At 40.3% G+C, this 26,903-nt stretch overlaps 2 protein-coding genes across 9 annotated transcripts in view; one reads left to right on the top strand and one right to left on the bottom strand.

Annotated features, from left to right (window-relative positions):
- TBL1X (transducin beta like 1 X-linked) overlaps positions 1–12,519 on the top strand; it is a 178,075-nt gene extending 165,556 nt beyond the window's left edge. For all 7 annotated transcript variants that reach the window (XM_060769926.2, XM_060769924.2, XM_060769922.2 and 4 more), the window contains 7 exons: positions 438–498; positions 1,582–1,703; positions 2,420–2,494; positions 2,999–3,126; positions 5,509–5,674; positions 8,419–8,520; positions 9,200–12,519. In XM_060769926.2, the coding sequence (XP_060625909.1) occupies positions 438–498; positions 1,582–1,703; positions 2,420–2,494; positions 2,999–3,126; positions 5,509–5,674; positions 8,419–8,520; positions 9,200–9,226 (681 nt within the window). In that variant the 3' untranslated portion in view covers positions 9,227–12,519. The remainder of the gene's footprint in view (positions 1–437; positions 499–1,581; positions 1,704–2,419; positions 2,495–2,998; positions 3,127–5,508; positions 5,675–8,418; positions 8,521–9,199) is intronic.
- A 1,496-nt stretch (positions 12,520–14,015) lies between these two features.
- Positions 14,016–26,903, bottom strand: part of GPR143 (G protein-coupled receptor 143) — a 28,414-nt gene continuing 15,526 nt past the window's right edge. For both annotated transcript variants that reach the window (XM_060769931.2, XM_060769930.2), the window contains 4 exons: positions 25,776–25,884; positions 24,292–24,409; positions 23,577–23,814; positions 14,016–14,341 (listed from right to left, as the gene is read on the bottom strand). In XM_060769931.2, coding sequence (XP_060625914.1) covers positions 14,262–14,341; positions 23,577–23,814; positions 24,292–24,409; positions 25,776–25,884 — 545 coding nt within the window. In that variant the 3' untranslated portion in view covers positions 14,016–14,261. The remainder of the gene's footprint in view (positions 14,342–23,576; positions 23,815–24,291; positions 24,410–25,775; positions 25,885–26,903) is intronic.

Below are 26,903 nucleotides of genomic sequence, written 5' to 3'. Positions count from 1 at the left end.
TTAAGAGAGTGTGACTTGCCCGGTGGGTTTCTATGGTGAGTGGAGATTTGAATTCTGGTCTCCAAGTCCAGCCTTCAAGCTATTATACTGCTATACTTTTCCCCATACATTGAATATGTTGCAATGTCTATTACTGGTTATTCTATTTCCATAATATATTAAGATCCACTAAGCCCAAACTTCTATTGATTGAAGGTAATCTTCACCACTAAGTTCTTGAAATTACATTAAAAATGAGTAGCAAGTTACTACAAAGTTTTTTCCCATTCTTCTACCTCTCATGTGATTAGAGATGGCAATTTTTTTCCTAAAGGGGAAGTAATCCTGTTAAGTTTGTGTATCCTAACAAATCTTATTTTTGGTTCAAAAGTGAATGCTCACTGTGGTGTTTGTTTATTTGTTTTATCCCATTTGTCTTCCTCTCTGGATCAATGTAGACCACAATAATCTGGGATGCTCACACAGGGGAAGCCAAACAGCAGTTTCCTTTCCACTCAGGTAATTAGCTTTCAGTGAACTTTTTTCCATCTTCATTCTTGTTAAATGTTGTCAAAAGTTTAAAAAGTAGCACAAGCAATTAGAATGCTAATTAATTAAATTTAGGAAATTCTGCTGTGATTATTTCCTATAGAATTTTCTCTCGGAAGAAAAACCAACTAGTACCTAAACAGCAGTACACAGTAAAACCTTGATAATACTGTAATAATAGTAACCAACACACCTGCACACTCCAGAAAAGGTCTTGCTTCCTAGCTTTGATAGACAAAAACCAGGAAGGGATATGGGTTGTTGTAGGTTTTTCAGGCTGTATGGCCATGTTCTAGAAGCATTCTCTCCTGACGTTTCACCTGCATCTATGGCAGGCATCCTCAGAGGTTGCGAGGTCTGTTTGAAACTAAGGATATTGGGTTTATATAATCTGTGGGTGGGAGAAAGTCCAGGGTGGGAGAAAGAACTTGTCTGTTGGAGGTAGGTGTGAATGTTTCAATTGGCCACCTTGATTAGCATTAAGGAAGGGATATTCTCTTGAGATACTTTGAAACCCACAAGCAACTTTGAAAGCACACTTTTTCACATATAACTGTTGACAATGAAAAGCAGAAAGTGGAATCTTTTCTCCTTGTTCGCTTGTGACCTTAAAGATCTTATTGTTTTTTACTATATTGTTGTTCTATAGTGTGTTCCATTCTAATACGACTTTAAGAAGAAAAAAAAAGATGAGTTTTTTTTCGTCAATAATATTCCTCTTATATATCCTTAGCAGATGCTATTTTCAGCTTGTTTCTTAATGGATCTTCTTTGGATCTGATGTGTTCCCCCTCCTTCCAATTTTGCAAAAGCTTTTTGAGGGCTGGGAGTATGTGTGAGATAGCTTTCCCTTTTGAGAACTCCACTGAATGCTTTTTACTGCATTAACATAGTGTTGTAAACTATGGCATTATGTCATCAGGAATGCTTGCAATGGATTCCACTTAGAATCACCATGCCCACCATTCTAAAGAATTACAGAGGTCACTTTAAGTATTCGTTTCTCTGCAATATTTCCTCATGGTCCCTTTTCTGTTCCCCTTCCTTTCACAGCACCTGCTCTGGATGTAGACTGGCAGAACAACACTACTTTTGCGTCTTGTAGTACTGACATGTGCATACATGTATGCAGACTTGGCTGTGATCGTCCAGTCAAAACCTTTCAAGGCCATACGGTAAATTTGAATGATCCTATTTAAATATTGGAGTTAACATGCATGACTTTTGGGAAAATTGAATGTGTAAAGGTTTCCCCTTGACCTGAAGTCCAGTCGTGTCCCACTCTGGGGGTTGGTGCTCATCTCCATTTCTAAGCCAAAGAGCCAGCATTGTCCATAAACGCCTCCAAGATCATGTGGCCGGCATGACTGCATGGAGCACCATTACCTTCCAGCCAGAGTGGTCTCTATTGATCTACTCACATTTGCATGTTTTCGAACTGTAGGTTGGTAGAAACTGGGGCTAGCAACGGGAGCTCACCTGTCCCACAAATTCGAATAGCCAACCTTCCAGTCAGAAAGTTCTGCAGCTTAGCAGTTTAACCTGCTGTGCCACTACAGTCCATTTCACAGTCATTGAGTCATATGCATTACTGCAAGGCAGTTTTTCTTTAAATATTTTGTTGAGATTTAACTAGTTTCTGATAATGCCGCTGAAAAATGAAGCAATACTGAATGCTATTTCTTCTATATATTCTTTCATTTAACTTACATACCAGAAGATATTGTAGAAAAATTCTGCTGTTTCGTGAATAAAAGGAGCAGAAGTTGCCACAAAACATGCAGTGTTTTTGCTTCTTGTAAAATGAACCGAGACGGCCACCTTCTGGTTAAGAAATTCAGTGCAGTTTTTAAAAAAATAATCACTAATGAAAATAACTCTTTTATTTCAGAATGAGGTCAATGCAATCAAATGGGATCCTTCTGGCATGCTTCTAGCATCATGCTCAGATGATATGACATTAAAGGTAATGCAATATCCTCTGAAATGTTTGCATTGTGTTTCAAAGCGCTGTTGCTGAAAAGTAAAAAAAGTGTTAATGCTTAAAGTTCGCCGTTCAGTATTTTAACTGTTGTACATGTTCATTATGGTTCAAAAATTATTTGAAAGGAGAACTGTCCAGTTTTTACAAATTTATTTTTAATGAGCTTCATTATTTTATTATTATTATTTGAAACACAACAAGATGCGTCCACAGCAGACAAGATCACTCTATTATTATTATTATTATTATTATTATTATTATTATTATTATTCCCTGCTTTATTTCTCCGAAGCAGCTTAACATAAAAGTATTAGCATACAATTTACAAATATGCAAACATTAAAACAGAATTAAATATAATTATTATTATTATGAAAAGGTTAACAGTTAAAATCAATTAAAACATATTCAAAGTTTAAAAAACCCACAGCTTTATAGTTATGGGGAGGATTACAGTGATGTCCCTCTCTCTGGCTCTTTATATAGATTTGGAGTATGAAACAAGATACGTGTGTACATGATCTACAAGCGCATAACAAAGAGATTTACACTATCAAATGGAGTCCAACGGGACCAGGTACCACCAATCCAAGCTCCAACATTATGTTGGCAAGGTAAAACAATGTTACACCTCCTTTTACAACAAAGCACTTTGTAAATCACAGCCTTTGTTCCCAAACTCATGAAATTCTGCATGCAGAAATAAAGAGTAATACTTTATCCTTTAATATATTTACTTGAGCATAACACTCACATTTTTTGGCTAATTACATTGCCAAAATTGAGTTGTGCATTAGAGTCGATGGCGGTTTGAATCATGCACATAAGCCCACCTGTGTAAAAAGGCCCGGAGGGACCCAAGGTTTTGCAGGCCGCATGGGGAGGTGGGGGTAAAGAGGCCATTCCTAGTGGTAGCTCCTTCAGGGCTCTGATGTCCAGGGAAGGAGGAGGAACTTCAGCTGGTGACCCTGTTGTTCCTGCTGTTTAGCCATGTATCTTGCCTCCTGGGCAGCCCTCAAGGTTTCTCGACCATCTTCCCCCATCAGTTTTGAAGGCCTCATGAATAAGGCCAGTTGGAAACATCACGAGGGTAGCAAGTTAGCCAGCTTCAACCTGCTGGAGTGGCATGGCTCCCCAAATGGCCTCATTCACACTGCCTGCCTCCCTGATGTGCTATTTCTGTGTTGTCAGGCGCATTACATTTGAGAGCAAACTCATTTTTGTATTGGGCACCTTCAAAATTGAGGTATGCATGATATTTGATGGCACATTATACTCACATAAATAAGGAGATTGAGCAAGTACATACTGATTTTATATGTACCTCCCTTCTTTCAAAAAATGTTAGGGGATATTATTGATGTTTTCACCATAAGCTTCTGAACTAGATTAGGTGGACCTTGGCTAAGATCCTGTTGAGCAGCAAAAAAATGCCAGTGTAGGTAGGCTGAATGCAGACAGTGGAAGAGTGAAAGCCAGCTGCTCTTCCAACTCCCAATCAACCTGGGATCTAACAGGGTCACTTTCTTTTTCAGTAGCAATGTTCTTTCATAATAGTAGTTACCTTTTCTTATACCTGTTGACACTTTGCAACCCTGAAAGATATGCACTAGGTCTCATAATGAATTGCTTTGCTAGTGAAATTCATAAACCGGATTAAAATCCTAAAAGTGATTGCCTCAGAGCTACTACCTTGAAGAGTGTGTTACTGCCCTATTATGAGGTGACAGATAGAGTAGAATGGAGAGCTGCATTTTAATATTGGGTACAGGGTGTGTGTGGTCCATCGTTGCATAGTCCATTTGGTTTCTGTGCTGAGTGCCAAGGCGGGATTGGATGCTCAGCTTCTCCTTCAGAAGGCTACTCAAACTGGAATGTGTCCAAAGAAAGACAACTAAAATGATAAAAGGTCTGGAGAACAAGTCCTATGAGGAGCAGCTTAAAGAACTGGGTATATTTAGCCACAGAAAAGAAAGCTGAGAGGAGACATGATAGCCATGTATAAATAGGTGAGGGGAAGTCATAGGGAGGAGGGAGCATGCTTGTTTTCTGCTGACCTGAATACTAAGATGCAGAGCAATGGCTACAAACTACACCAAAGGAGATTCCACCTGAACATTAGGAAGAACTTCCTAACTGTGAGAGCTGTTCAGCAGTGGAACTCTCTGCCCCGGAGTGTGGTGGAGGCTCCTTCTTTGGAAGCCTTTAAACAGAGGCTGGGTGGCCATTTATCAGGGGTGCTTTGAATGTGATTTTCCTGCATCTTGACAGGGGGTTGGACTGGATGGCCCACAATGTCATGATTCCATTATGGAATTTTACATTTCCCTCTGTCTTCCGATTTGTATTGTGCCCATTCTAACATGCTATCTAGGTTGCTACAGAAACTTATTAACCAGGGCTACCAACCACCTTCCCTTGTGCTAAACTTATATGTATGGTATATGTAAGCAGGTGATCACTACTGTTATTCTCCGAAGATATACAAAAAGCCCTTCACATTTACAGGTTTGATTTTTGTGGAGTTGATTATTCCTGGAACTCTCAGCAGTGGAACTCTCTGCCCTGGACTGGGGAACCCTTCTTTGGAGGCTTTTGGATGGCTGGTTGGCCATCTTTCCTGCGTCTTGGCAGGGGATTGGACTGGATGGCCCACGTGGTGTCTTCCAACTCTATGATTTGCTTGCACTGAATTTCACACACCCAATTGTATACATCTCTCAAGGACTACCAGCTATTGGGAATGGGTTATCCTCTGTTGTTAACCTGGGATTTCATTTTCAAGTTTACTTCTTTATCTGCCAAACCACAAGCAATGCTAGCCCAGATTGGGGACCTGAGACCAAATTCTGTGTTTGCCCAAAAAGGTATAAATTTTACACCAGCACTGCCCATGCAACATGATGAGTGGATACTTGCGTGAATCAGAAACTGCTATTCAGTTTGATGGAAACTTTTCAGCTACTGACATTCCTTGTTTTATCTGTTTACCACAGTGCTTCATTTGACTCTACTGTTCGATTGTGGGATGTCGATAGAGGAGTCTGCACTCACACGTTAACCAAACATCAAGAACCTGTCTACAGTGTAGCTTTTAGTCCTGATGGAAAATACTTAGCCAGTGGGTCTTTTGACAAATGTGTCCATATATGGAATACTCAGGTATGGAAAGTTCACATCCTGGCACTAAAATCGTGTTCGCAAAACATTTAATTTCAACAAATCTGTTATTAATTGCTGCACGTCTTACAGACAACAAACTAGGACCCCTTCTACACTGCCATATAAAATCCAGATTATCTCTTTTGAACTGGATTATATAGAAGTGTAGAAGGGGCTAAGACTTTTATATAGATTAATATTGTGGCATAATATAAATGCAAAGCTAAATAAGCAAAAGGTCCTGTCTGAATGCATGTCCCTTGCTTCCACTGGCAATGAATTGTCCAAGCAAGATTAGTAGATTAATCAGCGCCCAATAAAGGACAATGATCTCCTGTAGTAGACTGGCCACTTGCAGTCCTCGTTAAGCACAGATCTGCAAACAAAGTTATAAATCAAAATCTGCTGAAATATATGTTATCAAACTTGATAGAAAAAGGCATTTTTTTTTTTGCATTTCTGTAGGCTGGGTGTTTCAGAATTTGGAAAGATAGTCAATGGTATTAGAACACAACTTTACTCTAGATCCAAGAGTATGGGAATTTGGCTCCCAATGGTGTTAATTAATGGTTTTTAATAAAGTCAGGTAAAGGCTTACCCTCGACATTAAGTCTAGTCATGTCCAACTCTAATGCTCATCTCCATTTCTAAGCCAAAGAGCTGACGTTGTATGTAGACACCTCCAAGGTCATGTGGCCGGCATGACTCCATGGAGTGCCGTTACCTTCCCGCCAAGGCAGTACCTATTAATCTACTCACATTTGCAGGTCTTCGAACTGCTAGGTTGGCAGAAGCTGGGACTAACAGCAGGAGCTGCTTCCCAGATTTAAGTTCAGCAGCTCAGCAGTTTAACCCACTGCGCCACCGGAGGCTCCAATGGTTTTAAATATGTATATTTGTAGATAGGGTTTTATCACTGAAAGTTTTAGATATTCAGGTTGCTGTAAGAAATTTATCAGGTTTAAATCTGTTTTATTTTTTACTTCGCATGTCCTTATTGTATTGTTAGCTGCTTTGAGTCTCGCCTTGGTGCAGGAGAAACCGGGGTAAATATCAACTCAAATAGATAATACTGGCAGAAGCATTTTTTCTGTGTTAGTGATACCTATATATCTAGAAGAGGGAAGAAATGTGGTATACCATGAAAAGTTCAGGATTCATTCTGGTTTTTAAATATATATTCAAACCCACACAGTTTTTAACAAAGTTTTCAACTGTACAACCAAAAATGATAAAATGTATACCCAGTAATCTCAATGTCAAGAACACTATGACATTGTGTCATAGTGTTCCTGACAAGCCTGTTGGAATGCAACTTACACAATCTTCTGAAAGCCTGAAGAATACACCTATGATATTTCAGCTTGCAATGGATGCTATAACCTTAGCTTCTCGGGGTCACAGTAGCATGGTGGGTTAAACTGCCAGCTGCAGAAAATCTTGCCAACCAAATGGCAGAGCTGTGGGTCGGGGTGAGCTCCTGCCGTCACCCCTAACTTCTACCATGTAGCAGTTCTAAAACAATAATGTGAGTAGATCAATATGTACCGCTTTTACGGGAAAGAAAAGGCACCCATGCAGACTTGCTGGCAATTTGATCTGGAAGGCATCCACAGACAACAGGCTCCTTGGCATGAAAAATGGAACAAGAGCACCTCCCCATGGCTGTAGTTCAGCACAGACTCCAGATGCCGGAGATGGAAAGGGGAAAGCTTTTGCCTCTGTCTTTGTTGCTCAATGTATAATGGCATTGAATGTTTGCCATATATCTATACTGTAATCTGCTCTGAGTCCCTCGGGGGCATAGAGCAGAATATAAATGAAGTATGTTGTTGTTGTTGTTAGGACAGCTATAGAAGACTCCCACTATAAGTTTTTGTCGATGCTTAGTGTGTGGGTTAATGAAGTGATTTTGAGTAAACCTCTCTAGAAGAGCTAAATTAGTGACAACTTATAGAAAGCATTATTGATAATGAAAATGCTTCATAACAATGTTCTGGGCTAGTGTGCATTTTTGTTCTGATAGAATTATTGTTTCAATAAATCACAAGGAAACCTCTCTCCTTTCACAAGGGTTGCTTCTTCCTAATCACTTTTATCTAAATTCTGCTTTGCAGGTTTTGATCCCTGACCACCAATTGTGGTTTTAAGGCACAAGCCAAGGCAGAAAGAATTTTGTCTAGATACTGTATTAAATAACAGTAGGTCTGGATATCATCAGAGCTGCATGACACTACTGTTGTAAAGTTTCAGATGGTGATATTTCCTAGGAAGTTAAATATCTATCTATATATATAATAAAAGAGAGTGTTTGTATGCGTGTATGTGTGTATGCGGGTATGCGGGTATGTGGAGGAAGTGCCAGCTTTCTGATTGGCTGCCACTGTGGTACTATTTGCATATGGTCTCTGATTGGCCAGCCTGAAAACTTCCAACATCCTCAATTGGTTGAGAGGGGAAAGGAAATTTGCATATGGCCTCTGAGCCTCAACAGGACCCTCTGGTGGTGAAGAGGGTGATCTGGTTTAAAATTGGCAAACTAGCTACAAGATTGCAAGTGGAATGCTGCGCTCTAAGACATATATCGTGATCTTCGGAGATATAGGAAACCCAGTCCTTCATAGAATGGAGATCAAAATGTGTCATTTACGGATGTTTATACAATACATATGTATAAGAACAGATATTAAGAAAACAAGTTTTAAAAAAATTCCTCACCTCACGATGAATTTGTCTATTTTTAGAGTGGAGCTCTAGTACATAGCTACAGAGGCACTGGGGGAATATTTGAAGTTTGCTGGAATGCTAGAGGGGATAAAGTGGGAGCCAGTGCATCAGATGGATCGGTAAGTCTTTGTAGATCTTTTCTTCCTCCGGTTTGCAGTTGTTAAGATTGACCAACCCAAATTAAAATAGTTTTCATTGTTGTCAAACTGTCTTCTTGCGGTGTGTTAGCAAGCAGAATTCAGATGGATTTGTGTTTGATCAAACTGACCTGAGATAAAGTCCTAGTTGGGTAATCAAGTCTCATATAGAATTTAGTCTTACAAAAAACCTAACAGTCTGTAGCTTGGTAGATGCATGAAATATTCTTGATGCTTTCGGCAAGTTCAGTGGCTATTGATGACATATGACAAACAGTGTGATACTTAAGGCTGTTATTATAATGCATGATTTCTCCCGAAATCAGGTGAACCTTAAGCTTGATTTTACTATTACGTAGCCAACATCCATCTCACATATGTAATACACATTCTAAACTAAATATTTTTTTAGTTTTTTGGAAAAGGGAAATGTATTTTTCTATAAAAGTTACATGGCCTATTATTGATAATTTGTGGCTCACCTTTGCTCGCAAAAATAAGGGTAAGGTGCTCAATGAATATGAAACTGTCACTTAGTTCAGTATGTTCTGCTGCAGTCCCTCATCAATATAATTGTTACCATAAAGTCTGAAAGAACAATTTTCATTCATGTTTTGTTCCTGATTACTATTCCTTTCCCTTTTACTCCTCTGCCATCCAGGTTTGTGTTCTAGACCTGCGGAAGTAAATTTTTTAGAAGAAATTACAAATGGACCAGCATTGAATGTGTGGGTAGAAGCACTCTTCAAAACTACTTTTAACATCTCTAGAACTGCAAGAACTGGGGGAAACATACAGAAACTGGGGAGGAAATCCTAGAGTGTACAACAAAAGCAACTCTCTCAAGTGACAGAGGCCTGCAACATTTTGTCTGTAACCTGCACCAAGGAGCTGAAACACAATCATGTAGTGGGGGAGGGCGTGGAGACTGTTTCCACCAGGAACCTTCACCCTTTGAAAGGAAACAAGAAAGCAAGAGTCTGCTACAAGCTAAAACCCTGCTGCATTTGGTTTGGGTCTCCGAGAACGTGTTCTGGTGGCTGCAGAAGAGAAGAGAAAAAGCTGTGCCAAATAATAATTATGATGATGGAAAACTAAACAAAAAGAAACCCTATAAAGCAAAATACTTTTAGAAACCAAAATGGGAAAAATAATCCTTCTCCATGCGCTATTGTATTTTTTCCCTTCCAATCTGGACACTACAGTTGCTCTCCCAAAGGACGTTCAAAGACCAGTTTGTATTGATGTCTCACACACAAACTTTGTAATCACAACACTTTCTATTTTCTAGACTACTTTTGTTTGTTCAGTGGTTGGTTGTTTTTTTTTCCCTATCAGCTGGAATATTATAACCTTGAGGATCACAGGCATAGGTTTGAACTGAATTTCGTTCTTTCTTTCCTTCTGTGCCCATTTTTTTTTGTATGTTTGTTTTGCTTTGCTTTTTTACCCTTTATGCCTACAGTAAATGTAGCCAGGTGGGTATGATGGAAACTTGGTAAGAGATTGCTTTTGTTCTCCTCTTTCCCCTGCTATCATCTCTCCTCCTTCTTTTTCTCCCAGCTGCTTCTTCTTTTTTAAATATTTCCATGTTTCACTCTTAGTGTCTCAAGGGCACTTTCAACAAATTGTGTAATAAGTGCTTTATGTAAGAATGCAGTGCCGGGAAAGATTTTTACAGGAGACAGATGACTTTTTGAAAAAGAAAGAACCCAGTGTATTTTTGGAAAGGAAAAAAGTAGTAGTATTTTTTATGTTACTCGCAATTTTAGAAGCTTAAAATTTCTGCCAAAAGGTACTCTGGATCATATTAGAAATTTGAAAGAACAATTCAGATGGATCCCAATGCACATTTAAAGATGCAGTTTCTTCATTTCTGTCCTCCACAAGAAAGACAATTTGCTAAATCCTATTTTTAAGTATTATTTTTTAAAAGATCTCTGATATACTAAATAATACTGTCTTTTAGGAGCACCACATTCTCAAAAAGCAGAAGTGAGTGGCTGGCAGCAAGACGTTTATGGTTTAAATTTATTGGCAGGTACAGGTTGAGCCTCCCTTATCCAAATTGCTTGGGACCAGGTTTGGATTTTAGATTTGTTTTGGATTTTGAAATACTAATGGTATAGCATGTACTGTATTTGAGACGCTGGAGAGAGAGAAAAAGAGTGAGAGGCTGGAGAGGCATGGATTCATATCTGGCCATTTACAGATCCTCAGTCTCTCACCAGTCTCATGTCTCATAGGGCCCTTCTACATTGACTTTTCCTCATTTGGGAGGAACCAGTTTTTCTATGTTGGTGATGAAATTGACAGGTTGGAACTGGTTTGATGCCAGGTTGATAATTACATTAACCATGGAACCTGGCTTCAAATTACACTTTGAGTCCTGTTCCTCCCAATTTGTGGGAGAGATGCGCAACAGCACCCCAGAGATCTGGGGAAGGTGACAGGGAAAGAATGGAGGTAATCAGTTAACCTTCCAAGGGGGTCATATAGGACCCTGCTAGCCAGCCATGCATTGTGAATTCTACAAAGCACTTCAACAAGAATGGGTGTCTACAGTGCACTCTGCATTCTGGGATATCTTAGTATCTGCGGTATATTGAGATCTGCTGCAGCACATTAAAGGACATTCTTTAATACACTGTATCCACTTTAATATGTGCTACAGGGCACGTTGTAGCCGCTGCAGTTTCAAATCAGCTTGGAGCTGCATTGAATTATCAGTGCAGATGGGGTATAAGCAACAGGAGTAGAGAATGAATGAGATGTGAGGATGGAAAGAGGCCGAGTATCTGTGAAATGCCAAAAATCCAAGGGTAGTGCTCCGCGTGACCACACAATCCTGGCATTTCAGAGATCCTCGCATCTCTCTAAGGCCTTACTTCTCATTTATTCATTACCTGTGCTGTGCTTGAGATGTGAAGCTAGAGAGAGACGAAGGATCTGAGATACTTTATATTCGCTACTGTTCAGAGATCTCTGAAGAGCTGGCAGCCATCTACTTCTGTCTTTTAGGAGCACCACATTCTCAAAAGCAGAAGTGAGTGGCTGGCAGCAAGAAGTTTCAGATTTTGGAGGGTTTAGCATTTTACAGTGTATAGGCATTTTATTATTTATTGGCCGCCTCTTTTAAAAAACAGTGTCTCTGTGGGAGACATTTGCAGTGTAGTTCACTTTTACAGACAGCTTCACCAGAACTTCAAGCTAATAAAAACTAAACACTTTCATAAACACTTGTTTGGAGGGCATCTCATCAGTGGGATTTGCAGTAACTAAAATATCAAAAAGAGAACTCATTTTCTTCATTACCAATTCTTGAATATTATTATAATCACTTCTGGACCTGTCTTTATTTAAAATATTTAAGACATTTATCCCTTTGAAAAGGTTGGTAAGCTCTATAAAAGGTGGAAACTACATCTTTAACATGGTAAACATTGGGTTCCTAAACAGGATTTTACACGGTCAGGTATTTCTAGGGTTCAATAAGTATTAGTCCCCTGATACATATAAAAAATTGCATTTTAATTTTATTTTTTTTTTTGAAAACAAACTAGCGAATTTTAGAGTCAAGTGAAGTGCACTTTGTTACATGTAAGGGTCATTTTCAAGGGTTTGTACTTTTGTTCTCTTTCTCATTTTTCTTTCTATTTTTTTGCCTTTTAAAATGCAGTTGTCAATTGCAGAATTACGATTTCAGCCATCCACGGATAGTTTGAATTCTGGCTTCTAAAGTTTTATTGTCTGTGTCAGACTTGAAGCCAGCTTGGTTCTCATTTCAGCATTTCCTAGGTTCTGTTGAAACAATATCTCCTCCCTGTCTGTATTGTCTATCACCCCTCCTCTCATACTCACACACACAAACACACTTTTCAGCAAATCACTTTGTGTGTTGTAGTTCATTTGTTTCAAGGAGAGATTCAACAGATCATATTCAGTGTCTTGAATAAATTGCTATATTTTGATATTAGAAAATTACGTGTGAGTTCTCATCCTTTCCATGCTGTTAACAGTAGCATTTTTTTCATAAGGTCCTCTGTTCTTTTTCTTTCTGTATAAATCAGAATAGCATGTTTTTTACAGCCAGAATCTTGTGTAAAGTTTTCAGATGTGGAAAACTACATAAGGTTATTTCTTCTGATTATGGGAAGGAACAAGAAAACTTTTCTAGTTATGTATGTAAGTATGTATGTGCCTTCTGAGATCTCACCCGAAGAGTATTCCAGCTGCCCTAGGATGTATCAGACCTGTTCCAAAGACTGAAACAAAACTGGAAAGATGTCCATCTTTAGATAAGCAACGCTAGGATCCCCATCTCAGCAGTTACAGAAATAGCCATGGCTAATCCTCTTCTGAAGGAGAGGAAGGATGTGATAGGAGAGACTGCGGACCTATTCGCGAGGCATTCCAAACAAGTTCTTCTTTGCTCCAATTACCTCTGGAGCACCAGTAGAGCAATTCCATTGCTTCAATATAGAGAATTAAGAAAAACAAAATGGCCATAGAAGAAGAAATTGAGGAAAGTGCTGACTGTTCCTTCCATTCTGATGACATCAGATCAACAAGAGCCTTAGATTTCCTAGAAGCTTTGATACTGCAGCTCTCCAAGGTTAGAACTGCCCTGAAGAGGGCTAAAATGGTGAGTGATTTCCAGTTCTGTATAAAATGCTAAATTTAATCCACGCACAGTGTAATTATAGACCTCAGGCATATTCCCAGCCTGGCTGATCAAATTTTATGATTTGGCAAGCTGGTAGAACAAACACTTGAAATGGCTGTTATGGGTGATGCCAGATAAAAGCTGTTGATACTGTGTAAGAGTAGCACCTCTACATAAAACAATGTGTATGGTTTTATGATACCATTTTATATTTATAATATTGCTGATCTTATCATATGTATATAGTTTTTAAGGTATTGTTTCTTTTTCAAATAAGAAAAAAAATCTAAAGCTAAAATGATTAAATGATTATGAGTACCAAATAAAGCCAAAAGTAAGATTTGGGTGAACTTGCCATCATCCCTGACTTTTGAGCTATCCTATTTATCTAGTTTTAGTGCAATCCAACTTTCTGTCTACCATAGCTTTCTGCCTTCCTGAAGCACCACAATGCCTTCACCACAGTAAGGAGCAACAGGTGCAGAAAACAATAACTTAGATCAACTTTCCACATCTTTGTACCTTCCAGATGTATTGGACTGTAATGCCCAGCTTCTCCAACCAGCATGTCACAAAAGTGGAAAGGAATGACAGTATTTAAAACCCAGAGAGGTCCAGTTCTATGGAGCTTCTGTGATGTCTTCTATGCTTATTTTAAATAGAATTAACACTGGAACAGCAAATAAAAGTAAGTAAAGGTGGGCAAGTTTGATTGCACTTTTTGTATGCTCACATCCTGCTGTGACATTGTGTAGTTCACGTCACAATCAAATTCAGTGGCAAAAAAGAAATGAATCATACAAAATGTCAGTTACTTAGGACAAACAGAGTATTTTACCACTTGTTGAATCTGGGCATGGCTTGATTACATATTCAGGATAACTTTATCTATTTGAAATGTGGTTTTGCATAGAGTGGAACATTGTGACGAGTTAATCAAGCAGTGTTCAGGCTTGTGTATGGGACGATTGGAAACTGATTTTCAAAGAAGGGCTACTGAATATTGCCATGATAGACATTTGGGGATCTCCAGCTCCTCATTGGAATGGTTTTCCATTTATTCAACATCAGCATCGTTACCATCTAATTCATGGATTCCACTTGAGACGTGGATTTCAATTGTGCTAGCATCAGAACCTAGCAAAACAAAGGAGAGAGATCTCTTATTACATTTAGAGAGGTAGAGAAAAGAAAGACATGGATGGATGAGGAAACTGTCTTGCTGTCTGGTTAAAAATGAAATAAGGAAAACTGTATATTCAGTGAAGTTAGGCCATAGAACCCCTGCAAAAGTAGAAAAAATGCAAGAAGAAAATGTTAAAACACAATTTATTTTGATTTGAGAGAACATCTCTACAAAAATTTCTAGGTTCTCCAGCACAATTCTATGATCTACTTCTGATGAAAATTGACCATAGAGTCACATTGGAGGAACTAGAGATTCATAGAGATAACATTTTAATCAAACGTGTGATTAAACAAAATTAAAACTGACAAACGTGGAGGTTCAATTATGTAGTGCAAAGTTATACTTAAAACCAATGAAGCACAAATATATTTCCCATGCCACAGAACCAATTGACTGGAAACTTAGGTAAATCCAGTGTCTTTTAATCTGGATCAAACAATTGTGTACTATAATGTGGCCAGTGACTTCTAGGCTGATTGAGTAGCACAAGAAATCAGTCACTATAGAGGTTCTAGCTTGGCTTCCCAAATAGAAAGAGTCAGGAGATCTGGAGAAAGGATTCCTGGCAGCTTAAGGAAAGATACATTAAAACAAGAAAGGGACCACATGACTGGCATTAAGGCTTGTGACATATCCATAGAAAAAGTAGTACTTGGTTGAACTATTGCGCCTCAAAGGGTTTGTTTGTTATTAAATGCCAAAAGCAACAGTAGCATCTAGTGTGCAGCCAACTGGTGTGGGGCATTTTTCTTGTCAAGCTGATGCTAATAGTTGACATTTAATCATTTTTTCTGTTCAATCAGAGTACCAGTTTTAAATACAGTGTTGTGTTAAGTGTTTAACAGAAACTATTTTGTGATGCAGAGGAATGTAATATTTGGCATGAATTTTAAAATTCAATTGCTTACACTCATTAAATCATTTTAACCATGGAAAAGTGAAAGGAAGTATGCCTGATCCCCAAGGAAACATGTCACAATTCAAACCACAAACTTGCAAGAAAATGTGCATTTGCATGGGTGTGTTTTTAAAGATCACACATTGGTGTGACTATTAAACATCATTAATTACATTTCTAAACCCTTTTTGGTATTCCAGCATACTAGGTGGCAAGTCAATGGAGAAGCCCCGTTCTTTCCCGAAAGGAGGCAGCAAAGGGCCCCCGGGATCGGCGGACAGAAGGGAGGGATGCCTGGCTGGATGGCCTGGCAAGAAAGAAGCCTCTCTAGCACATGACTGGCCCAGAGAGACAAGCAGAGACCACACTCACATTGAGGCTTTAACGAGGGCAGTCCCAATATTTCGAAGCAAGCAGAATTCTGGGAATATAGTTTAGAGCGGGGCCTTTTGTATTCTCTGCCACAGGGGACCTCGCATTCCCAAACTACATTTCCCAGAATTCCGCTTACCACCTTGTGCCTCCTCCTTCTCCCTGAAATTTATGGCGGGGAAAACCTGGTGGGGATTTCATGAGAAAGGGAGATTGTTGGGAATTGAATCAACCCTGTGACATAGGCAAAGTTGAGAGGCAGTAACTTAGTAGGTTTCCTATTATTATTATCATTATTATTTCAAAGTTCAAATACTGGATGGGCATCTGTTGTGGATGCTTTGACTGTACTTTTCCTGCCTGGCAGAAGGTTTGACTGGGTCTTCCAATGAAGTAGTACTGTTAAGTTTATATTGGTTAAAATTCCCTAAAAATCAGTGAATGTGGAAATCTTTCTGAAACTTGGGAGGAATGATGCCCTGGATATGTTGTATCATTGAAAATAGAAAGTCAAGAAGATAGCTCTTGTAGTTTTTTTTAAAAAAATTGCTCATAAAAACCTTTTAAAAATTCCATAAACCAGTGCATGTGTGAAACGTTCTCAAAATTGGGGAGGGGTAACAATGGTAAATGTGTTTTACAACTGTAGCAAGTTTCATCCCAATAGCTCTAAAAATGAGGGAGAAAGGAGCCCCAGAACCTTCCCCATTTGCGCAATTACTTAACGAAAAAGTAACGAAATTTTCATTATATTGTTATAGTTACAATACAGACCCCTTACGATATTTCAGAAACACTAAAATATCCCCATAAATTAGTAATGAGTATTGAAACATTTTTTTCATTGATCACACAGGCCTAATAGCTATAGACAAAACCTTATTTTGCCTCAGTGTAGTGTAAATAATCACTGGTGGCATTATATTACAAAACCTACACTGAATACAGATTGAACACCTCTTTGACAGAATTCAGAAATCTAAAATGCTTTTTAAAATTATCCACATGGGTAACTGAGATAATGACACCTTAGTTTTTGCTCATTTGGTGTACACAAATTTTCTTTCATGCACAAAATTAATAACATTACTGAGACCTGGTTGGATGAGCTGGGGGGAGTAAATCTCACTCAGTTGTGTCCACCAGGTTTCGGAGTGCATCAGCAGGCCAGACGGGGGGGGGGCAGGGAGGAGAGGTCACAGTAGTCTTTCGGCAATCCATTGCCGTGGTCAGATGCGCTGTTCCGCAGGTACCTGGGTTTGAGTGTGTCCACCTGAAGGTGGGGAACTGTGACAGCGTGGGGTTTCTGCTGGTGTACCGCCCACCCCGCGACCCAGCAGCTTCCCTGTCTGAGCTAGCAGAGGTGGTCTCCAATTCGGCCTTGGCTTCCCAGCGCTTGGTGGTGCTGGGAGATTTTAACATCCATGCTGAGACCTCCCTGTCCGGCGCAGCTCAGGACTTTATGGCCACCATGACGACCATAAGACTGTCACAAATTATATCTGGACCCACCCATCAGGCTGGACATACACTCGACCTAGTTTTTGTGGCGGACAGCGAAATGAGTGGAAGAACAAAACATCCTTCCGGTGTCATGGTCTGATCATTATCTGATCAGTTTTAGACTCTCTGCGACCTTCAACCTTTGCAGGGGTGGAGGACAGACTAAATTGGTCCGCCCTAGGAGACTGATGGATCCGGATGGATTCCTGAGGAATCTTGGGGTTCTTCCTGCCTTGGAGCCTGGCAATTCTATCGACGTCTTGGTGGCTCTCTACAACAGGGAGATGTCCAGGGCGATAGATACGATCGCTCCCAAACGCCCCATCTCGTTGCGTCGTGACAGGCCATCTCCCTGGTTCACCGAGGCTGTGATGAAGCATACGAGAAGGGGGCTAGAGCGCAAGTGGAGGAGATCTCGGGACGTGTCTGATCAAGCACAGGCTAAAGCCTCTCTTAGGGCATACTCCGTGGCTATACGGGTGGCCAGGGAATCATTCGTGACCACCCGTATAGCGTCTGCAGCAAATAGATCATCGGAGCTGTTTCGAGTTGTCGGAGAACTCCTTCACCCATCTGTGGTGGAGTAGACCTCTGACGACCCAGCAGCTGGGTGTCGCTCAGATACGCCTCGAACTCGACTCCAATTTCATCACAGTGCCAGAAGAGGTGACGGAGGTATCTGCTTGTCCAATCTTGTGGGATTCTTTTAGGCTTGTTCTTCCTGAAAACGTGGAAGAGGTCCTTGGGGCTGTGAGGGCAACCACTTCGTCTCTAGACCCTTGCCCATCTTGGCTCATTAAATCGGCCAAGGAGGGGCTGGTTGATTGGTTTGTGTTGATCATTAACGCATTGTTGGAGCAAGGGATTTTTCCATCTAATCTGAAACAGGCTGTGGTTCACCCACTCCTCAAAAAGGCTTCCCTTGACTCCACGGTGCTGAACAATTACAGGCCAATCTCCAACCTCCCTTTTTTGGGTAAGGTGCTGGAGCGGGTGGTCGCCTCTCAGCTCCAGGGCTTTCTGAATGACATCAACTACCTAGATCAGTCACAGTCTGGTTTCAGGCCTGGTCACGGCACCGAGACAGCCTTGGTCGCCTTGGTGGATGACCTCCGCAGAGAGCTGGACAGGGGGAGTGTGATCATGGTATCCTTCTGGGTCGTCTCTCTAGGATGGGTCTCGGGGGCACGGTTCTGTCATGGCTCCGGTCCTTCCTGGAGGGACGAACCCAGATGGTGAAGCTGGGAGACGCCTGTTCGGATCCCTGGCCTTTGACCTGTGGGGTCCCGCAAGGCTCTATTCTGTCTCCTATGCTCTTTAACATCTACATGAAACCGCTGGGAGAGGTCATCCAGAGTTTTGGAGTTGGGTGCCATCTCTATGCAGATGACACGCAACTCTACTACTCTTTTCCACCTAACTCCAACTCTGGATGAGGAGGAACAAGCTGAAGATCAGTCCTGACAAGACAGAGGTCCTCCTGGTGGATCGCAAACCAGAACGGGGTATAGGGTAGCTACCTGTGTTGGACGGGGTTACACTCCCCCTGAAGCCACAGGTCCGCAGCTTTGGAGTCCTCTTGGACTCATTGCTCACGCTTGAGGCTCAGCCGTCGGCGGTGTCCGGGAGGGCTTTTGCACAACTGAGACTTGTGCGCCAGCTGCGACCGTACCTCGCGAAGGCTGATCTGGCCGGGGTGGTCCATGTCTTGGTCACCTCTAGATTGGATTACTGCAATGCACTCTACGTAGGGCTGCCCTTGAAAACGGCTCGGAAATTCCAACTGGTCCAACGGGCAGCAGCCAGGATGCTAACCGGGGCTCATTACAGAGAGAGGTCAACCCTCCTGTTTAAGGAGCTCCACTGGCTGCCATTTATTTTCTGAGCCCAATTTAAGGTGCAGGTGCTTACCTACAAAGCCCTGAACGGTTTGGGACCACCCTACCTGCGTGACCGCATCTCCGTCTACGAACCCACATGCTCACTTAGGTCATCTGGAGAGGTCCTGCTCGTGATCCCGCCCGTGTTGCAAGCGCGCTTGGTGGGGACGCGAGACAGGGCCTTTTCTGTGGTGGCCCCCCAACTTTGGAACGCCCTCCCAAAAGATCTTAGACAGGCCCCTACATTGGCAGTCTTCAGAAAGAATTTGAAAACCTGGCTTTTCCGATGTGCCTTCTCAGATTAGGAACCCCAATACCAAGTCGTAGAAGCACTTTAGTAGAACTAAGATCACTGCACACCGCACACTGCACTTACTTTATAATCCTACATTCCTCCTGCCATTTCAGCACTTTTAATCTTGTACCCACTACTCTGGCCGGCCCAGTTTTAAAGTGTTTTGACGTATTGTTATTGCTGTTGTTTATTCTGCTTAACTGTTTTTAATTTGCTTTAGGTATTGTTTTGTTATACTGTGTTTTGTTGTACTGTGTTTTGAGGCTTCGGCCTGTGTAAGCCACATCGAGTCCTGCGGGAGATGCTAGCAGGGTACAAATAAAGGAATAATAATAATAATAATAATAATAATAATAATAATAATAATAACAACAATGTTGTGTATAACATTATCTTCAGGCTGCGTGTATAAGATGGATATGAAACATGATTTTTGTATTTAGACTTGGTTCCCATCTCCAAGATACTTAATTATGTACATATATGCAAAAACAGGTATAACAAAACACATTTGATAAGGGGTGCTCAACATGTACCACTGCAACACAACTTATGTAGTTCAGCGATCAATGCTCTTGTTTGACTTCTCATTGTGGAACTCCAAAGAGCAAAGGCAATGCATAACAGCAAAGTACATTCACAGGCTACTTGCACAAACAGTGGTCCTAAAGGCTCAAATCAACTTATGCCACTATTGGCTGGGTATGACTTCTGCACACAGCCTCCCAAATCACTACAGGGTGCCAACTTATGTCTGTTTTGACCTATGAGGTATATTCAGAAAGGGAGAGAATAGATTTTTGGTTGCCAACCACCTTGATTAGCAATTATTTGAAGGCTCTAGACAGGCCAGGAATGTTATGAAAACTAGGAATCTGACTGCTAGTTCTTGCCTGATCTGACCAAAGTTGAGTTTTTAGTGCTTGGCTATTTACTTCTGGGACTTTATTCCACATCTGGATTTAGATACTAGTCACTGACAAACTGCCATTGGGCCTGAGGATGTAAATAAGCATAACTGAGCCAGGGTCAAAGGCAGAATTGGGGTTTCCATTTAATGCTCACACAATGGTGAGAGAGCTGTTTTGAGAGGTTTCCAAATAGAGCACAGAGAAACGAACACTGGCAAGGGGGAAAGATAAAGCTATGCTTTAAAACTCTAGAACTGCTTTAAGTCATTTTCTCTGGTGGACTCTGACCAGAAGTAACAATTTTCTCTATCTAAGTTAAATGTACACCACCAACTGATGTGGTTTTAAGCAGTTTCATGTTGTTTTTATATACTTGTTTTATCAAATGCTGTTTCACTGCCATTGTTTTACTGTTATCTTTTAGCAGACATTCTAAGTTTATTGTCTGCTGCTCAGAGAACATTTATTATATGGTTTTAAAATTCAAGTAGAAAAACAATGAACAACATGTGCATTTAGGGTTTAAAATCATGCACAGCTTGTTCCCTATACAGAAATGTCAAGGTTTCTGCTTTAGATCTGGCTGCCATCATACCTACTCCCACCCTGACCTCTTTTTCCTTAGGAATTATGTTTCAAAGGGATTTTGCAGTTTAAACTTACTCCCAGAAGTAGCTCATACAGTTTCCAAACCATGGCTTTAGAAAAGCCGGCAGCTTGAGATGATCAATTACCACCTCAGTGGCAAATGTTTTGCTTATTTAAATATTAAGGATGCGGATCACTTTGCTGGTTGATAGGTATTTCACATATGACACTTCCTGCTTTGAAGAGTTTGAAAGTTGAACCCACAGGATAGCATCTTTGCTTATGTAAATAGAAATAGATGTGAAGAGGCTTCAACAATTTTGTGTAGTTAAGGAATAAACTATCAATTTAAACAATGAGGGGTAAAGGTGTCCTCGCAGTCCTGTCATCATCAGAAGCGTTATTGGTGGGGAACAGCGGAGGGCCTTCTCAGTGGTGGCCCCCAGCTTTGGAACACCCTCCCCAGGGAGATTAGGCAGTCCCCCACACTGACCTCCTTCTATAGGGATTTGAAGACTTGGATGTTTAAACATGCCTTTGAGAATGTCTAGCCCCAGTGGTGCGCACTTAATGACACAACACTGCACTTTCATCCCATGCCCATGTTCCTTAGCTGCAGTTTGCACTATCCCATTCCCTTGTCTTGTTTGCAGTTTGGCTATATCTTATAGTAGTTGTCACCATAGGTTATTAGGCACTGTTCTGAGTTTTAAATTGTTGTTTTTATATGCTATTGGTTTCACTTTTTGTAGTGTACTGTTGATTTTATGCATTGTTTTTAGGCTTCCTGTCATATATAAGCTACCCTGAGTCCCTTCAGGGAGATGGAGGAGGGGTACAAAAATTAAGTTGTTATTATTATTATTATTATTATTATTATTATTATTTTACTGACACAAAAACAGTATGACAGCAAATGAGATATATATGCTGGATTTCGTGTTGTTGTTTTAAGGCACTTTAGTGCATGTGCATAATTTTATTTTTTCAGCCACAAGACAACATTTTTGCCTAAGTAAACAGAAATTGGTGTGAGGGGGATCCAACAGTTTCCAGCCATTTGCCCATCTAGTGATGCAACAAAGATTTTGATGCATAAGGCACTGCAGTAAAGAAAACCACCCACGCAGCTCAATATCCACACTATGCAAATCCTGTCACGTTATTTTGGCAGGTGAGGGAGAAAATTCCATGAGCACCACGCCACTTCTGCCAGTAAATATACACCATCAATGCTACTCTAGTCTCCCTAATGATAAGAGCATTTTAGACTCTTGTCAGCAATTTTCAAGTTCTCGATGGGATTCTCCTGTTAATTCTGATCATTTTATTAGAAATGCTAGGGAATGAAGTCAGCATCTGCTTTCTCCAAAATAACTGAATACAAATGATATATTGCCCCCTGACCACTGTATTGTAAATCTGGATGCTGGGATCCAGAGAAGGAGTTGTTCCTTGAGGCATACCTGAAGGGTTTGCTTTCATTTGTAAAGTCCTGGGACTTGGGTGGGAATTCCCTAGGTCACCTTCTAGTAGCTGTTAGCTGGATTGGTCCTGGGGCTCAGGTGTTCCACCCAGGGAAGGCTGAGGAGGTAGTCAAAGGGTGACAGCTGAAACTGTATCAAGTTGCTTCCTCCTGCTGCTGCTTCCAGGTTCATTGCATAAATAGATTCTAGGTAAGTGGCCTTTAATTAACCCAGCTCTCTGTGTCCAATCACATATCATTGTTGATTATCAATTGCCTTTTTTGAAGTGCCAGCCCTATCCTCTATTATTGAATAGTTGAGACGCCATCACAGATGCCATCTGCACCAATAGCCACCACCACATGCTGCATCACAGTCTCATGCACACCTTTCCATGCAAAGCATCCCAGAGGAAAACATGTCTCAGGAAAGAATTACAGCATGTCGAAAGCAGGGAGCAGGAAGGATGGAACTAAAGGATGTTTCTCTGTAGAAGGATGAATCAATACCAACATGCACAAGCAAGCAAGCTCTTTCACATGCTACAAAGGGGAGGTCGTAAGACCGCAGAACTCCGTGGGTATTGGCAATACAATACCTCATCACATTTACAGCTTTATTTTTGTTAATGTTGAAAGCTACTACAGTAAGATGATTCCATAATATGTTTATTAAACAAATTATTATTTACTGCAATTACAAATTATAACAGTCATTTAAAACAATCTCTATTAAAAAGTAACCAATGCTAAAAGATCCTATGCATCAGAGAAACAACCTGGAAACAACCATTGTGCACTTCTATTTCAAAGTTACCTCTCATTTTTTGCTCTGACAAATAGTATTGTTAGTTTGAACTAGAACAGGACAATTAGATCAGTGGTCTTTACCTGTGTGTTGACTCATCATTAAACAGTGTGGAAAAACTGGAAAAGGGTCTGGCAAACTAGTTGGAAGACTGTGATAAAAAAGTGATGTACTATTGGTAGACCTACTGAATGATATAAAGGAATAAAGAAGAATAAGTTCTCTGTCACAGCCTAAATCACAATTCACAGACATCCCTGCAGTGCTGTATACTTGTCGATAGCAGCATAGATAAACTGGCAGTGTTTAACATGATATACAAACAACAAAAATATTTTCAAATCAATAAGACATACATACAGGTATTTAAATGAGGAGTATGCCTGTATGAACATCCCTGAGATTTACCAGCCCTGGTAGACAGGGGAATTTCTAGAAAGCCTGTCGTCGCTGCCAAGGTTACCTTCAGACAGCATGCTTAAGGCTTCATCCGTTTGATTTGGTACTACAGATGTTTTCTTTGAGTCATGGAAGTTTACAGAGTTTTCGCCAGGCAAGCCATAAGCGTTCTCAGCCGCTGTTGACGTGGACATGGACTCCCAGGGTATTTCACTCTTTCGCCACTGCAGATCCAACTTCCAGCCAGTCCAGCCATAAAAGGCCAATGTGAAGAGAAAGCCTTGCATTGGGTTCAGTACTCCCTATGCAACAGAAAGATGGGATATATCGTATCACCAAAAAAAATACTGATGAGTCTCAATATGGCCCTGAATTCAGTGGAGATTTGGGCAGTGGGAATCACTTTATTTTTCAGGAAAATAAATTACAATTAAATATACCATTCATATATTAAAATCATAACTAAATTATAAAAAAGGAGGTAATAAAATGTAATCCAAAAAGATAGTAACAGAAATTGGCAGAGGGCACCAAGAGTGTCAGGCAAATTTATGCAAGACTTCAAGTTTGTATAGGTCTAAAAAGTGCCTGTAACACAAAAATGTTTTTTAATGGTGGCAATGAAACCTTAGGGCACATCTTCATTGACCATTTACATCAGTTTCAACCATCACTGAAGAAAGTGGTTTTGCTGTAGATATGATTACATAGGAAATCTTGCCATTGGGAAAGGTCTGTGTAGCAATTTCAGACCTCCTAGAATTCAGGATGTCCCTTACCATTATGATCCACGTGATCAGTGCAGCGCTTCGGACATTTTTCAAAAGGCTTCCATTGATATCTGGCTGCATTTCCAAGTAGAACAAGAGGCCCTCGTTAATAATATTTGATGACCAACTGTAACAGGCATAAGAAGTAAATTTGCTTTATATACATCCAATGTTCTTAAAAGCATAGCGAAAATAATATTCCTGCAAACAAATACATGTTTCTTTCATGCTAAATTTCATGGTAAGCAATATGAAATTATTGTAATGGAAAGATGAGATTCTCCTTGGCTTAGAATCACTTCACAAAGCCTGAAGCAAAGGAAATCAATCAAAAGGCTAACTTTAATATTTGATTCTTCTGAATGATTGTGATCCATGGAATAAAAATACCATCATTTGTGTACATGTCATGCTATGCTGTGGTACAGGAAGGACAACTAGTACATGATCATAAGGAAACATCATGTTTCATCGCATAATCCACAGCATAATACTCACACCTCATTTTGGAGAAGGCAAAAATTGTTTTTTGTCATTCCCCGCATAACAAGTCACACCCTTATTTCACTCACCCAGGTAAGTGACTAAGGGTATGAGTGCTATTTTGGTGCTTTAGGGTTTGACTTAGGGGAAGTGTGACTATTATTTATTTATTTACAGTTTTATTTATTTACAGTATTTATATTCCACCCTTCTCACCCCGCAAGGGACTCAGGGCGGATTACAATGTACACATATATAGCAAACATTCAATGCCAAAGACACACAACAGATATAGACAAACAGTCAAAGGCTATTTAACTTTTTCTGGCCGCCAGGGGAGCTGTCGCTTTCATCGTCCATCTGCGACACTGATGAAGTACTTCCGCATTCCCCCCATGCTTTTGCTGGAGTGCTTTGCTGGAGTCTTTCTTATGGCTTTGTAAATTTTGTTAAATTAGCCTCCACGCACATAGGTGGTACCTAATTTTCCTACTTGACAGATGCAACTGTCTTTCGGCTTGCAAAGATTGACAACAAGCTACACAATTGGTCAGAAGCTCACTCCAACCCAGGCTGGCTTCAAACTCATGATCTTGTGGTCAGAAGTGATCTTAATGCAGCTGACACTCAGACAGCTGTGCCACAGTCCCGGTACGATGAAATAGAAGAGTTTTGGATTTTTATGATTTTGGAATATCTGTTTGCTTATAGGTGCATAATGCATCTTGGAATGGAACCTATGCCCAAATTTTAAATTAATTTATGTTTCATACAGTATATATCTTTTACACACAGCCTGAAGGTAATTTTAGACACAATATCTATAATAATTTGGGTATAAAACAAAGATTATGTACACCCCGAACCATCCAAAAGCAAAGCTGTCACTATTGTAATAATGTAGAAAATTTTGGACTTTTTCAGATTTCAGAAATCTAGATAAGGAATGCTCAACGTCTATACGTTCTATATAAGAAAGTACTCCATTTGGGTGAAACGTATTGTCTTACCAAATAACGACCACCAGCATAATTTTGAAAAACCGAACTTTGATCTCTGTCCCCAGACGTCTTTCATTCTCTGTGTAGATTCCTTGCCTTCCTTTCAGTAAAGATGCAACTAGAAAGCAGATACAAAGTATATTGGACATGCCAGATTATCTATGAAATAGACACAGAGATATCAAGTATGACAGTGGAGCCAAATGGTTCTCTGTGCAGGTCCAGCTCCAATGTTCTTGCTTTTTATCACAAGGAGAGACAGCAACAGTCCAACTTCCAAAATTATTACTTGAAACCTAAATCAAAATCACTTCAGCAGTACTTGCCATTTCAATATAATGATAGCAGCTACTTCCTAAAGACTGCATTCAAAGAAAAAAAACAGGACATAATTGTAGCTATGAGCTCTGACCATTTGCATCACAGTCTGTGTTACGTAACGTTCACATGCCTGTAAGCTTCCTATCTCTGACTTTAGTGCCCTGCAAACTATCTAATTCCTCCACTCCTAATGTGCCATGGGCCAGTGCCATATTTATTATTTCTTTTCTTCCTGGAAACATGCCAGGGAATGGCAATTAATGACTTTTGGAATGGCACCAACTCTAGCTTTTTTTTCCTCTCGAGCTGCTCAGAAGGCTTCTGTCTCACTGCCAGCATCTTTTCAGTCTGTCTCTTCTGATTTTGACACTCTTTTCCAAAACGGTGCTTCTCCTCAAGATTTCATTATACCTTCTTTTGCAATGTGCATGCCAGGCACCTAACATGTCTGCAGCCCCATGGAAGCCCTACATCCTTATCTCTTAAACAGATAAGGCAGCTATCCTCTGTTTTCTAGATTCCAGCTGCTTCTCTAACATGTTGCAATGTGAAATGAAATAAGAAAACATTTGGAGCTTTGGCTATTGAAACAGAAAGACTTAGAGAATTATATAGCATGCCCTACACTTTTATGGGTGTTAAGAGTTACAGAACCCCCATAAAAGTGAAACAGCCCCACTGAGAGAACACCTCTCTAAGAATCCACTATAAATGGACCACAGAATTCCTATGGAGGACCCAAAGATTCTCAAAGAGGTATTGTATCTATAAATCTTGAGGTCCTCTGACATGACTGCAGTCAACTATCAATGGAAA

The sequence above is a fragment of the Anolis sagrei genome, chromosome 3, assembly GCF_037176765.1.
Source record: "Anolis sagrei isolate rAnoSag1 chromosome 3, rAnoSag1.mat, whole genome shotgun sequence".
Taxonomy (NCBI): Eukaryota; Metazoa; Chordata; class Lepidosauria; order Squamata; family Dactyloidae; genus Anolis; species Anolis sagrei.
This window is presented reverse-complemented; position numbering and strand designations above follow the sequence as displayed.